Source organism: Chaetomium globosum, genomic scaffold (genome assembly GCF_000143365.1).
Source record: "Chaetomium globosum CBS 148.51 scaffold_2 genomic scaffold, whole genome shotgun sequence".
In the NCBI taxonomy this organism is placed as follows: domain Eukaryota; kingdom Fungi; phylum Ascomycota; class Sordariomycetes; order Sordariales; family Chaetomiaceae; genus Chaetomium; species Chaetomium globosum.
The window spans coordinates 1,540,806-1,555,327 of record NT_165977.1 but is presented as its reverse complement, the minus strand read 5'-3'; the positions used below and the strand labels follow the sequence as shown (position 1 = coordinate 1,555,327).

Sequence of the window (14,522 nt, the reverse complement as noted above, 5' to 3'; positions counted from 1 at the left end):
CTCTGGTTCCTCGCCATCCCAATGGTTCGGGTGTTTTCTTGGCCTCTGTGCATGGGTTGTTGCCGAGTCACCTCACTGGGTTGTGACAGGTGCCCGTGCTGTTGGGATCACGCCACGGCCCTGTCTGTTTGTGTTACTGGATGGGCGCGTGTGTTGGCAGAGCCGAGGACGGGGTGAGACATGGGGGAGATCTCGGATGCACCTTGACTTCACGGTATGTGGTGTGAGGTTGTCTCGTTGTGTCGACTGGGTGGGTGGATGGTCTTCGGGTGAGGACCGGGATCTCTGGAGATGGGATGAGGGAAAAGATGTGATAGGACAGGAGCGGTGATTTGGATATTATCCTGGGGCAGCCTCGTTCTTGGTAAAAGGCTTGACTCTGAAGCTGTGCCCCAGGGCTGCGGGCGGGAACTCCGGGCTTCATCGATCTTGCTGAGCCGAGCTGAGATGCTGCTCGTGGACGGCTGAGAAAGCGGCTTCCTGCTGAAAGGGGGCTTGATTGCTGCTCTCTCTCCATTCCGGGCCTTCATGACGACTGGATGTGAGATGGGGTGGAACCGGCATTGTAACCCCCCTCAGAACGGGCAAAACAAGGCGGTCAAGCAAAGCGAGATAATAGCTAGTTAGCTAGATCTAAGACAGACAGTAGTGAATTACATCACTGGACCCGCCCCCATGCGCCTGCTTGTATATGAATGATACGCTGACGCTGGCAGCCTCAGCGGAGCACGCGGCCGGCTCTTCCTCCGGCCTGCTTGCTGAGAGAGAACAGCGGCAAGGCAGGTCCCCGGAACCCCAAAGCTCCGTGTCTTGAAGACCAGGCTGCCCGCTTCCTTTGGCCAGCCTGGGAAGGAGTGGGGGAGGGGCGAGCGAACAGGTCTGCGGGCGTATCCATGCACTCGAGGTTCAAACCGCATGAGCCACGTCACAATGTTAAACAGGGTCGGAGCTGTCGGGGCCGGTCACGACGGCAGGACAACTTCGAATCCGACTTTCGATGAGGGCAATCGCAATCTTCAGGCCAGGGCAGCGGGCCCAGCTCAGCTGCCCACGATCGAGGAGCATTTTCCTCATGGGGAAGATGGGTTTGATAATCGACCATCTCGCGGTCCCAGCCAGCCGCTGGGTGGATCAGGTTCCTCGGTTCACCTCTTTCGAGGCGCACCGGTCTGTATGTCATCCACTGACCGTTGAGCACGGCTACCCAGATGTCTCAGAGCCGGGGGCGTGGCCGGGCGGACCCAGCTGGGTGAGGGCATTTCTCTGCCAATGAGTTAGGCAGGGACAGCCTTGGTGCGCACACCCTCATTCAACGGCCACGAACTCGGGATGGCGCTGATGAACAGCGAAGAGCTGGCACCTCGTTCCTCGACGACTGATCAGCCTGGGGTGTGTCCGGAGTTACACCACACGGAAGAAACCAGGACCTGCCCTGGGAAACGGAGGGTGAAACGGCTCAGGCCGGCAGCTGGAAGTGGCACTTTCTCCCATTGTTGTGTCGTTTGCCAGGCATGCTAGGCGCTCCTGTTGCTCTGTTTTCCGCCCTTGTTCGGACGACGGGGGATTTTTTACTTGCCGCTCACATCCCGTCTCCAGGCGGCTCTGGGTTTGAGCTGGACAGGGATCCGACGCTGGCTTGTCGATCCAATGGAATGGCCGGGACAGCAGAAAAAACTGACATGGCGGTATTGGCGCCTGCATCGGCCAATTTGTGGCTTCCGGAGTGGGGAATCGTGGAGTGAGCAGCAGGGCGATCGATGAGAACAAAATGGGTAGGTAGTTACTCCTGTGTCGTTATTATTTTCTCGGGCTTCATGACGTTGAAGCCGTTGCTGGCCATGCAGAGGTGAGATTGGTGAACCCGTACCCGTACATACCCGTAGCTTCAGCCGCGCATATACACAGCGAGGTTACTGTACGGGACAGACTCTCCCGTCTCCCAAGATTCACGATCTGGAGTGCTTCACCTGACATTGACGATGAGATCATGATCGGATTGCGTCCTTCTATTTTGAGACCGGGTCCATATGGGATGCGTTATTACTGGTATTGCTTGGAAGGATTTCACTTACATGCTGAGTGGATGTCCGAAAAAGGACGGAGGTTGCATCGTCTCTGGAAGCCCTGTCACCGAGGGGGGCTCCCCAGCGGAGAAAAGGGGAACGACACCATCATCCCCGCAAGGGTCCTTCCAGCACTTCAGGGGATCCCAGAGGCCCAGAGGGCAATCTTTCGGCGTCAGAAGTAACGGTAACAGCGCGGTAATTACATACAGCGGCAAGGGGGGAAGCTGGCCGCCGTCCTGGGCTCGCTGGCTTCGCTGGACCACCACTGGCCACTCATCCCGGCGCAAAGTGAGAGGGATTCCCAATTGGGATGCCGAGGCGTCCAGGAGCCAGCTGAATCTTCGCTAGATTTCTCCAGGAACGGTTAACGGCTCAGGTACGTACCGGCAGGGGCTCCCGTCCATCGGGCAGGGTGCGCCACTGAAGATCTGTTTCTCATGATTGGATGCCCCCGACCCGGCGCTGTGTGACAACGGTTTTTTGCGTCAACGCTAACGGGCGGATCCCACCTTTCCCGGTCCCAGGTCGCCGAGTCGGGCTTTAGCCACATGTGGTGCCCGAGCTGCCGGCACCCTCACACACAAGGCTTGTCCGTATTGGTCAAAAACGTTTCCCGCCGGCGTTGATTCCGGACGGCAACCCGCCATGCGATAGGCCCTTGAGATTCACAAGAATTGTTGGCAAACGCTTGATATTGAAGAAAGAGACCGATCGATTGAATGCCTATTGTTCCTGAGCACGTGCCGAGGCATTCACGGGGCGAGCGATGAACAGGATGGGACCCGCGTGCAATCTAGAAGGACGAACAAGAAAAACGTGTGGCCTGACAATTCGCCGCCATCTCCAGCCGCTGCTGCCGTATCGGTGTGCAGTGTGTAGATTGTCCTAGGAGAGACGGCGGCGACGGTGTGTTGACGAATAGGGATGCCAGGGCAAACGGGACGATCATGCAGGCAAGCTGCACGAGACGAACGAAAGCACGCAGGTTAGGTGGCCGCGGGAGGTCCCCATCCACAGTAACTCCCTGCCTACCTGCCTGCCGAGCCCCATCTATCACGATCTGGCAATCAACAGCAGTGGTCGGTCGCAGATGTGACAGACAAGCTGGGCAAGGACGGCAGCCGACTGTGGCTTGGTGGTGCTTGGCGGTATGGGGGTTTCGTGCGTGCTCCTGCGTGCTCCCGTTGCATCGAGAGAAGAGTCGGTGGGCTCAGGTGACTCGATCGAAGGTTTATTTGTTGGGCCTTGTCGGTGTGGGTGGTGGGTTTGTGAGTCCTGAAACGACACCAGATTTTGGTTGTGCAAGGGGGAGCGAGATTGCGGGGAGCTTCTTTGGGTCTGTGGCTGACAGCCTGACGTGCCCAGCAGGAAGGAAAACCACAATCCAATGGATACGGTACAGTTTCAGGCAAGTGGCGAGATGATAACTGATCGCCCCGCTCTGCCCTGCTGGCAAAGAAAGAAAGAGCAAACATGGCGTTTGAGACATGAGACATGTGGAAGAAAGGTTCGCCCGAGTTAACTAGCTGGTTACTGACTGGAGAAAAACGAGAGGAGAATTGCCCACGAGCCACCCCTCTCCACGGCCACGAGCTCCCTACACTAACTCGAAACTATCGCCCGTTTTCTTCGGAGAATTTAAAAGAGAAACCCGCTCCCCTGCCTGCCCACGAGGAGCAAACCTAATGCAGATTCCCCCGCAGTCAGTTGATCGGGACCCCGTTGGTCTGGATTGTTTTAGTGCGCCCAATTCAGACTCGAGAGTTGGGATTTCTCCAGTTCGGTCATGTAGCTAACCAGAGCTGTACTTTATTAGCCCATGTCCCACCCACATCCACATCAAGCACACCTCCCGACCTACTTTGTCTACTTGTATGTACGTATGTATGTACGTACATAACTTACAGGATTCTGCAGACACAACACGAGCGAGAGCGAAGGCGGGAGCGTGCCGCGCCTGTTGTCCCCCCTTCCGTCTGATGGATGGATGTCACCTCAGGATGACGGTCTCAAGCCCTCGCCGCCCGCCCCGGCTTCTGTCGGTCGCTGGCACAGGAAGTGATCCTGCATCTGCTGCTGTCTGCATGGGACTTACCGTGCACGGGCACCATACACCGTTTTCGGACAAGCTAGGCGCCGTTGTGAGTGGAGAACCCCGGAACGTGCATTCAGCCGATGGCGAACCCAAGTGGATGGGTCGCTGAAGCCACCCGCAAGGATCAACACGGTCCGGCTCGCTGGGTCCTCGGGGCTGCGATGTGGTTAATCAAGAAAGTCGAAGGCCGCGCAACAATAAACCCCACCTTCCGATCTCGAGAAGAGACGGGAGCTGGGACATGCTCGATCCGGCAGCTATCAGCAGCGAAACAAGCAAGAAATCCAAGTAAACGACGACGACCTTTAACGAGATTGACCGAGCTGCTGGATCGACCCCCCTCCGCTGAGTGAGAGCCCTTGACGAGGAGATGAAGGGCGCTACAACCGAGCATGTGCGACTCGACCGAGCAGCTGAACATTTACCGATTATGCGTCCCATTGCCAGTCCGAAGCTGCGCGGGGGAGCTGGCCGGTTGGCTGGATGGGCCCAGAGAGAAGGGATGCGACCCGACAGCGTGTTTCGCTAGTCGTTGCCGTCTCGGTGCCCCTGTCCAAAGGGCTGTCGAGCAGTCCACCCTGTCTATAATACGCTTATCATATATGTCCTAAGGCATGGATGCATCGATCAGCTCGTGGTCTTGCGACTGATCTGAAAGTGCCATACAGAAGCGAGGGTGCTTTGCATGCCGTCTTCAATGCGGTTCAGGTGCGACGAACTGAACAGCCTGACAGCGTACCATTCACGCTGCTGTTTTTGTTGTTGGAATTGCCGAAGAGGGGTTCGACACCAATTTTGCTGTCCCATGTTTATGACCTGCAACCGGGGGGGCATCGTTCCCGGCAGCATGGCTCCTAGGGCCGGGTTGTTCGCACGGCAAGATTGCACCTTCATCGCCCAGGGATGCAAGATATCGCTGAGAGGGCGGAGTGAGAAAAGGCCGCCGGGCTCCTCGACATCAATACGAATCCGTGAAATTGACAAACATTTGGTTCGGGGATCTGACCTGCGTAGTCGATAACCACTTACACGGAGGAGAGGCAATCACCGTTCTCCTAGGAATGGGAGATTACGTTCATAGCTTCAGGAACAGCGATGACCGTCGGCGTCGCAAAATTCATTTACTTGGTGCTGGGGAGCCAAGGCGAGTCACCTGGGTTTTCGTTGCATTTTGAGCCGCTCCCTCAGTCTCCCATGTTCTTTCTAACTTGGCTGGTCGTTCGTACTCGGATTGCACTTATCCAAAGAAATGCCCGGTTCGACGGGGCTTGCCGTGTGGCATGGGCCTGGCCTAGGAGACACATACGGCAGCGGTACGTGTGTACACCGTATTACGGGTATCGAACGTGCATCCAGGGGGTGTTGTAACGTGTTCCCTCCATCTCCCCCATCCCTCCCCCCCAGAGTTGCTTGGCAGCAGCCCGCCTAGGGGCCCCCTGGCGGGTTCGACCAGGCCCACATCCCGGGCGAAGTCAACAGGGCCCGCGTTAACCTGACGCCCTGGGTACTTGCTGCCCACCCCTCGGGCGTCGACCCTGGCAGCCGATCGTCTGGACATGGACCGCCTTGCACTCACTGACTGATCACTATTGCTCTCCCCACGCCATGCAGATTGCCTTGGTGTATATGACCCCCCCGCCCCCCTCACACCCCTCCGCCTCATCAACTCTGTCCAGCCCACCGGTAATCCGTACACACTACTTGAGCTCGACATCGACGACTCAATTCTGTCTTGGATATTTTTACCATCGTCAGCATTAACACACACGTACATTCATACAACATCAACCTCCTCCCTCTGTGTTAGCCTCACTTCTCGACGCTCTTGAACGCCTGGACCTCCCCCAGGTCAACAACATCTTGAATCAACAACCCCACCACCACAGCATCAATGTTATCGGAACAGGCTCTCAACAAGCGGAACTGGGAGGGGAAAGAGGATGTTCTCCTCCTGGAACTGCACTCCGCTTATGGACCGAACTGGACTCGTATCGCAGGGGGGATGGGCATCCGGTCGGCCAAGCAGTGCCGGGAACGGTACACACAACACCTCAAGCCCGGGCTCAACCGGTCTCCCATCTCAGATGACGAAGGGCGGCAAATCATGAGGATGGTCAGCGAGAGCGGGCAGCGATGGGCACAGATCGCCAGGAGCCTAGGCACCAACCGCAGCGACAACCAGATCAAGAACTGGTGGAACGGAGCCAAGCGCAAGGAGACGTCCAAGAGACAAGAAGCGGGCCAAGAACAACACAGCCAACGTCCGCCATATCCTCAAGATCTCTCGCCATCGCTAGGGCTCGCTGCACTTCCCGAGCGCCGCGGGATCCTTCCTCCGGTGCCTCTCGACCTCCCCTTCGAAGTTGCCCGCTCACGGTCCTCGCCAGCTCGCTCCTACGACTCGGAGCGGCCCCCGTCCCTCGTGTCGGACAACGGGTCATCCTGGAGCATCTCCCAACCCGCCTCGGCATCGTGCTCGCCCACCACCTTCTCACTACCGCCCCTTCTCTTCGCTCCTCCAACACCTCCAGCAGGCAGCTGCCTCCCCGCTCCTGCCCTCCTGAGCCACAGTTTTGGACCCGGGCCCATCCGCCGGTCATCCGAGGTCTTGCAGTCAAGCAACTACTCCCCTCGGTGCCACTACGTCACCACCGCACCCAACACACCCATCGGCCGGGCTTCGATCTCCTCTTCTTCGCGCTGGGAGCCGTACCCAATCAAGGGGCGGAGGCCAAGCACTGGGTATTCCTACCAAGAGCACGACAGCGAGGGCGGGAGGAGGGACAAGGGATCACTCTCGTTCCTGCTCAACTAGGGGGATCTAGCACATCGTGATCCTTCTCCTTCTCGGGCTCTTCTACTAGATGGCGTACACGGAGTGAGCATTGGCGTTTGTGTTTCCCTTTTCTCTTTTGGGGCTTTGGTTTTCGGGGGACGGTTTGTCACGAGCGAGATACCTCTCACAGGGAGTGAAAGACAAGGGGCATTTGTCGGGTTGGTTTACTGTTTCGTTTTAGGATACCCAGTTTCTGTTTTTGTTTTCTTTCTGGTTTTGGTACATCTGATCCCAGCACTCGCCGGTCTTTTACCACCCAGCATCCTCGTCTTTCTTGGATGACCTTTTTCCTTTGTCCTATATCATGGGGTATGTGTGGATGGGCAGGCGGCAATGTTACGGAAAATGGGGTACGAAAGTGGACATGCCTTTGTACAATAATAATCGGGACTCAATGCGAGTGCCCAGTAGGAAGAATAACCTACCTACCTAATAACCAGCGGCTGACACCCGCGCATTTCTGATGCAAGAACGATATTACATTGCAGGCGGTGGATGTAGACCATGTAACTCTGCTCAGCTGTCTGTGGAGTGCCAGTTGTTCGGATGCATTTTGTTGGGCAACAAAAGAGACGGTGACGACTGCGTCGTTCAAGGCGGTGTCAGAAAAAGCAAGTAGTCCCTCGAGTTTCTCTCTTCGAAGCGAAGGCAGTCTGCAGAGTGTTTCGCTTCAGCCAGCAAAACGGAAGGTGGCACTCATGCGCATGAAACTGGGAAGGGCCGACCGAGTTTGCCGCCTTCCCTTCTGAACCGGGGTTCATCCCGAATTCACAAATACTGTCTTTGGAAAGAGCAGCCAACCTGGATGCACCAGGGCTTCTTCGATTTTGATTGGGGCCTCAGCCCCAGTGACCGAGGTATCGGCTACGGAACATGGGAAATCCCAAAGAATACCATCATCAACACGACAGTAACAAGCTATCGTAAATAAATCTTTAATCGTTAGTTAGTTATTTTTACTCGTCTATTCCAGTGTTCGCCGTGTCCTGGATTTCTACTCTATCTAAATTCGTAGTGTTATCAACTATTTTTCCACTCCGTAACTTACCGCCTCACCTTCACAACCCACCACGACCTGAAAGGCAAACGGCCAGGATCGAACCAAGGTACGGAATGCTACCCACGATCAGCACACACTCGATGACATCGGACCCGGGTCACACGAGCTGAGCCAGCCGAAAAGCAAGAGCTCCCCAACCACCCATCGAGACGATCAGATGCCTTGCAGAAGAAGATCGCTACCACTTCAACAAGCCTTGCTGCTGTCTTGTGCTGTTCGTTACACAAGAGCAAGTAATATTCCCGTAACACCACGTCAGAGCCGAGCTGGCGGATCAGACCCGTGTTCCGTTGTTCCGTTTCGGCGCCGCCCAAGGATGATCGCCGGTATCCTCGCCGGCTGCCCTGTCTTTGAAAAATTCACTCTGCGTCGCTGCGAACGCCCAAACTCCCGTCCCCCCCTTCCCAGACAGCTGGGGCGAGCTGAAAAGCGGTTCCAGGGAACGAGATCACCCGCGCCTCGACATGACATCCAAGGACGTGAATGGCTGGAACTTGCCAGTCCCGCCCACGATCCGCAGCCCTGACGCAGCGATACCCCGGCATTGGGAACCGGGGCCACAGAGGCGGGGACCGTGGTTGATCTCAACGGCCCTGGTCAAGACCTCCACAACATACTAGCGCCGCTCCACCCAAACCGCCTTGCCCTTTCAAAATCCTGGAACAGCGGAGATCGGGGCCAGTATGACGCCCGCACTATCCGCTTCTTGCTCCCCAAACGCTGCCATCTTTTGGAACGAAACAGCCCAGGCCTCCCCGCGGAAGCAACGCGGGGTGGTATTGAGTTTACCAATGCAACCTCGGGAACTACCAGGTCGGCGACCTCGCAACGCACGGGTTCGAATACTTTATACCGTCTGTGCAACCCAAGTTGCAGATCCCGCGATTGCGACAGAGCACACTCTGTTGTCACACCCCGGCAGAGGGAAATGCTGCGAGAGCGAGTGTTTGCGGGGAACTGTCGCCCACTCTAACTCGGCGGGGATATCGTGACCGATACCTCAATGGAATTTGCTTTGCGCCGGGGGGGCGACGCCACGGCGCACAAGGCCATCGTCGTCCGGTTTCCTGCAGGGTAAAAGAAAAACCAGCATTGTGACCGTTCAGATAGTTACATGGTTACTGTGCAAGAAGAGCCTCAGCGGAGGAAGACGACGGAACATTGTTTGGTTTTCCCGAATCCTTCCAGCGCCCAAAACACCGGGGCAAAGAAGCCACGGCAACGCCCCCGAGATCCATTTCGATTTCACTGCAGGCCCCGCATCGTTTGCAGGCGATGAAGCAAAAGCCTGCATCCCTCGAGATCACGGAGACCGATTCCCGGGGTGAAACAAACCCATTCGCAGAAAGAGCGGAGAAGCATGACGGAATGGGACCGCCGTCACGGAACCAGCAGAACTCGGCGCCAATCTGTTCTTGAAGAAGGATCTGCGCGAGGATTCCACAATCGTTGGGTCCCCTTGTTGACAGAGATCGATCCGGATAAGTTCACGGCACACCGGATACCCGCACGGCCTCTAGCCGGATCCAGAAAGTACAACAAGGCCACAGCCGTGTCAAAATTGCAGTGGGAAGATCATCCCGCGATGGGACTGTGTGCATGGCATTTCACTCCCCCAGGGATTTGTTCAACGGCAACTTCCGTCCGACTCATGTGAGTGCTTCCCCCGACCCCTTCCCCCGGCGCGACAAATCGTGGATATGCAATCACCTGAGACGCTGCTAACTCCGGATCAAGCACAAATGGCATTGTACTTGGTAGTTAACGGGGGCCTGTCTCCATTGTGGGCTTGGTCGGGCCCACGGGCCTCGACTAGGGCCCGGGTTCCCTCATGCAGACTCTGAGACCCCTGTGTGCTTACCAAAAAGTTGACCCGACCACGGCTTGTCGTTACACCAGAAGGATCATGAATCCGGCAGCGCAACAAAATTGGTGACACGGCCGCTGAACCCCGCCGATCAGCTTTGCGACTGTCTGTCTCAAGAAATCCCCCGAGATGTTGTCCCTTGTACGATGAAACAAAACATCAAGCCAACGGTTTATCATGTTTTAACTCCTACACTAACTAACTACACTAGTATCCACAGCCAAACCGTTACCAACGCGAGCATTCTATTGGTCAAAATACGAACAGTCGAGCGAGTCGTGACGCTAGGCAGCGCCGTTCTGTTGGATGTCTCGCCGACATGAGAAATCCCCGTCGCCATGTGCGCACTGAGCACAACGGTGACCCGTTTCCCCACCTCCGAACGCCGTTTTCTTCAATAGCGCGCCGATAGCGTCCCGGGCCGGAGCCAGACAGCAAATGCACGGAAGACCGTTGGGCCGGTTCTGACCCCTGTTCTCTTTTGTCTGGACCCACCACACTCTCAAATGGGGGGGAGGGTGGAGGGGGTTCGGGAGAAGTTTCGGCCCTGAGCGATCCGGGCGAACCCCTTTTCAGCACCGCAGGGAACAAGCTTGCAACTGAAAACATCACAACAACTTCTCCGATGAGTGAACGCAAAAACGGGGGAGGGCCTTATTTGGCGATCCTTGTCTGTGGGGCGCTTCCTGTTTCTCCTCGGCTGTCTCGCTGGGTTCAGAGAGCGCATCAGCCACCAGCCAGCCCCATTCGGCACATAACCGTCTCCTTTTTTGGGAGCCAACGGCAACGACGCCAACAACCGGGGATGCCGATCGACGATTACACAGGATCTCCTCGGCGTCGTGGTGAGAAGGGCCGATCGGTTGGGAGTCGGTGCCAGAACCGGCACGCGGTGTGGCTTGTGCCAATCACCCGCGCAAACCGCGCGATCGGGTCGGGGGGGAGGGGGGAGACTGTGCAGTGCGATCGTCATGCTTGCGTTCTCGTTGGAACGGGGAGCCGTTTGCCCAACAGAGAGGGTCACAAGTCAACAAACCGCTCAGGGGAGGGGCTCGAGCAGGGCAGGTGGAGTCCCGCCATTTTTCGGAGTTCGGCCAAAATGGCGTTGGGGGTTTCCACTGATGCACCGCTGAACGAACTGCGGGCGAGACCACCAGAGAGTTTTTTATTCTTTGCTCTTGCTGTTTGAGCATAATCCGATGCCGTGGCGCAGTCCTCTGTTTACGGACGGCATTGGCTCCGGATGATTACTCATAAGAATAGTTAACGATGGACGACTAGCCTCTGGTAGCCATATCAAGGAACGCCGCCGCTCACGTGGAGGAGATGACCGCAGTTCACTCCAATCCCCCCCGGCAATAGTTACAGCGACATACAGGCAAAAACCCAGAACTGAGCCCAGTTTTCCGGCAAGTGCCGTGTCAGCAACCCCTTGCTTCACTTCACGGTTATTCGCCGGCGTCTGACTCGGGGAACGGGAAAGGAGACGAAATGAAAATGATCTAGAGATTCAAGCACGACAACTTTCTGAGAGTTGGCGCACACCACAACTCGGAAGCAAACAAGGATGAGATTTTGAACAGCGCACACGAAAACGGGGAGACCGGATATTTTGACAGCCCAGATCGGAACCCCAACGCAGCCAATCAGACAACCTACCCTCCATACCCACGCGCTTGTTGGACCCCCCGACCCGGCGATCTGGGCCCCAAAACGGCTTTTCGCGTATCGGGCCTACCAGCGGCCCAGCCGGTCCCCTGAAACTGACGGCCACCGGTGCGCGAGCGATGTCGGATTGGCGGGACCGGCATGGGGGGGATGAAAGTCGCAGATCCCGGATCGAAGAAGAGTTTCTCTTTTTGACGGGGTTTTAGTTATCACCTGCCTTTTATGGTATTTTTTACGAATACTACATACGGCAGAAATCCCCCATTGTCATTCATCTCGCCTTGCGCATGGGCGTTGATCGGCTGATGAACTGTGAAATGCCGCCGGAAGCTAACCGATCCGTAGACGCGAGGCGGCTAGGCAGTATATTGTTTGTGTATTATTTATTGTGTTGCCAGTATATACAGACATAACTACAGACACAAAGCTCTTATATCATGTATGCATGCAACGTGCCGTCCCGCGCCGGGGATGCCGGGGAGGGGGTCACGGGTGACTCGGGGCGCACGCGGAAAGGACACAATACAAACAAACAAATATCTTCTCTTCACAATTCCATAGTTACAAAGTACACAGTAACTACATGACATATGGCATGGTTCCGAAATGTGATAGCGATAGCACCCGGCAGAAGACGCCCCATGAAGCACACCGGTCGCCATCGTGGCGCGGGATGATCGGCCCGGGGTTAGCTACACTAGTTAGTTCGTCTAGTGTCCTTGCCCTTATTCGTCGTCCCGTACCTCACCTGTCATGTCATCCCCCCCATGGCAACTGGCGCCTGTTTGATGCGGTTTGCGTGATGCCCCATGCGCCATGCGTTGGGGGGATGTGATGGCGATGGCTGTATGCATATGTGTGTTCTGTGCTCTGCGCTACCGCTGCCGCTGCCCTGGGGCGCCGCTCGTTCCGGTTTGGGACGCCCGATGCCGATCTTGGGGCGCCCCAATCGTAAACTACTTGTATATTGGCTTTGCCGCGCGGGAGCGTGCAGGTGCGACGGGGTGCTTTGGGAAATCGGTGGACGGGGCGGCGGGGGTGGGTTGGTGATTGTTTGTGTTGCTGCCCATTCCATCCTGGTTATCCCATCCCATTGTCTCGGCCCGGGGGGGCAGGTCCTCGGGAATGGGGAGATGGGGAGATGGGAGATGGACGATGGACGGGCACGCCGACGGGTAGGGGCAGTTCGAGGAGGGTTGGGGGGTGGGGATCGGCTGGGTTGGGTCGGGTTGGGTTAGCTTGTCTTGCTTGCCCTCGCTCGCCCTCACTCGTGACTTGCTTGTTGTTGGGTTTGGGCAGGTATTGTCCGGAGGGAAGTCACTTGACTTGGTGTGTTTCCGGCCCGGGCAGTCTTTCAGAGTTGCGCTCCGGGGGATGCGGATGTGATACAGCGCTAGGAGGACGGTTTTAGGATAGTCAGACAAGCATGGGAATTCGCTTGGTTGCGGCTATCCTCGCCGGCTGGTGTGATGTATCGAGAACTTGTGAGTCAGGGGCTCATGTGAGCAAGACTAGTGTTCTGTTTGGTCCGGAGCTGAGTAAGTGGCCTTGGTGGTGCTGTGAGGATACTAATTAGGATGCAATGCGGGTGTTGACTGCAGTGAGCCGCGCACTAATCTCGAGGGAAGCCACAGGAGTACAATGGGTTTGTGTATTGTATCACCATTTCTAAATATTGGTAAGGCCTGCTAGAAGCCACTTCCGCGTAATATCACATCCCGAAGAGTGATAGAACTGGGCTTGGATGAAAGGTTGACTGCATGAGGAGCGAGACGAAACTAGAAGGTAACTGTCTTACCGTTGCAAAAAAACTGTTGATGAAGTGATGGGTGCGATGGGGGGAGCTTGTGCTGCTATACCTCCCTTTCAGGGGACAGGTAACTACAGATCAACACGTTGTTAGATAGGGCACTAAGGGGACTGCCTCCAGTGCCGGCATAGTTAGAGTGTCACGGAGTCCGTTGTTTAGATAAGCATCGTGACCTTGTGGAACTAGTTAGTTATCAACAAGCAGAGAGTCTTGAGGAATCTTTACTGCTTGTTTCCATGCCGTCGACCGTTAGTGCCTAAAAGCAAAGGGCAGCCAGGTTGGCAAGACCAAACTCGGGCCAAGTCGAAGTTCTGACACAAGTCGACAAGACACCAAAACACAACTATCGCCGTGCAAACCAGTTTCTGAGAATAGCATATCGAATAGCCTCCCTGGTCTTGTAGCCATCGCCATGTCATAAGGCCCCTCCCCATCCTGTAGAATCCGTTCTTTTCCCTGATGCCAGCGATCCCTCCATATGTTCGTCAGCATGCCACATATAGAATTGCTATACTGGCAAACCGGCTGAATTCCTTTCTCTGATGGGGCCCAGTCTTACATTAATGCTTCTACATGTTTATAACACACCAAGCCGCCCATCAGAACGACTAACCCCGGTGGTGATGATCCCATGATAAGTTATCCTCATACACATCACATCACAGTCACCCAAGCTGCCACTCATATCCTGCTGGAACAGCAGAACCGATAGGCGCAAGAGGAGTTGCGAGTATATATCACCAACAAGCCAACAAATCGGCATCTACCCTCCCTTATCCTTATCCCACCTTCTCCCACCCCATACCTGCAACCCATCCCAACCAACCACGCCAGCCCTTCACTCCGTAGAGTCAAACCAAGACCAGTCGCACCAACCAACCACTCTACCCTTAGAGAGAAACCGTCCAGTAACAACGGCCAGGAGAACAAGAAACACACTCTCGCTTGCCCATGCTATGATAGTCGCGCTATACATAAACCCAACATGCCCCTCCGCCCATCCGGGGCGGACCGGTCCATACCATGCCATGCGCACCCATGCGCACTGCATGCAATATACGCCTTTCCTTACTCTCCGTGAGAGGGCCCATCATATCAACAGAGATTCAACGCCAACACC

At 56.0% G+C, this 14,522-nt stretch overlaps 3 protein-coding genes across 3 annotated transcripts; 2 read left to right on the top strand and 1 right to left on the bottom strand.

The window, feature by feature from the left end:
• Positions 1-930: 930 nt before the first annotated feature.
• On the top strand, positions 931-1,379 carry CHGG_02610 (uncharacterized protein; the record flags this gene model as incomplete). The annotated part of the gene is made up of 2 exons (XM_001229125.1): positions 931-1,171; positions 1,279-1,379. The coding sequence occupies 2 exons, from the start codon at positions 931-933 to the stop codon at positions 1,377-1,379; spliced, it is 342 nt and encodes a 113-aa protein (XP_001229126.1).
• A 2,682-nt stretch (positions 1,380-4,061) lies between these two features.
• Positions 4,062-5,719, bottom strand: CHGG_02609 (uncharacterized protein; the record flags this gene model as incomplete). Its single annotated transcript, XM_001229124.1, has 4 exons — positions 4,062-4,112; positions 4,162-4,317; positions 4,828-5,162; positions 5,497-5,719. 4 exons carry the CDS (start codon positions 5,717-5,719, stop codon positions 4,062-4,064), a joined length of 765 nt encoding a protein of 254 aa, XP_001229125.1.
• Positions 5,720-6,052: 333 nt separating this feature from the next.
• Positions 6,053-6,976, top strand: CHGG_02608 (uncharacterized protein; the record flags this gene model as incomplete). The annotated part of the gene is made up of 1 exon (XM_001229123.1): positions 6,053-6,976. The coding sequence occupies one exon, from the start codon at positions 6,053-6,055 to the stop codon at positions 6,974-6,976; it is 924 nt and encodes a 307-aa protein (XP_001229124.1).
• Between the last annotated feature and the right edge of the window lie 7,546 nt (positions 6,977-14,522).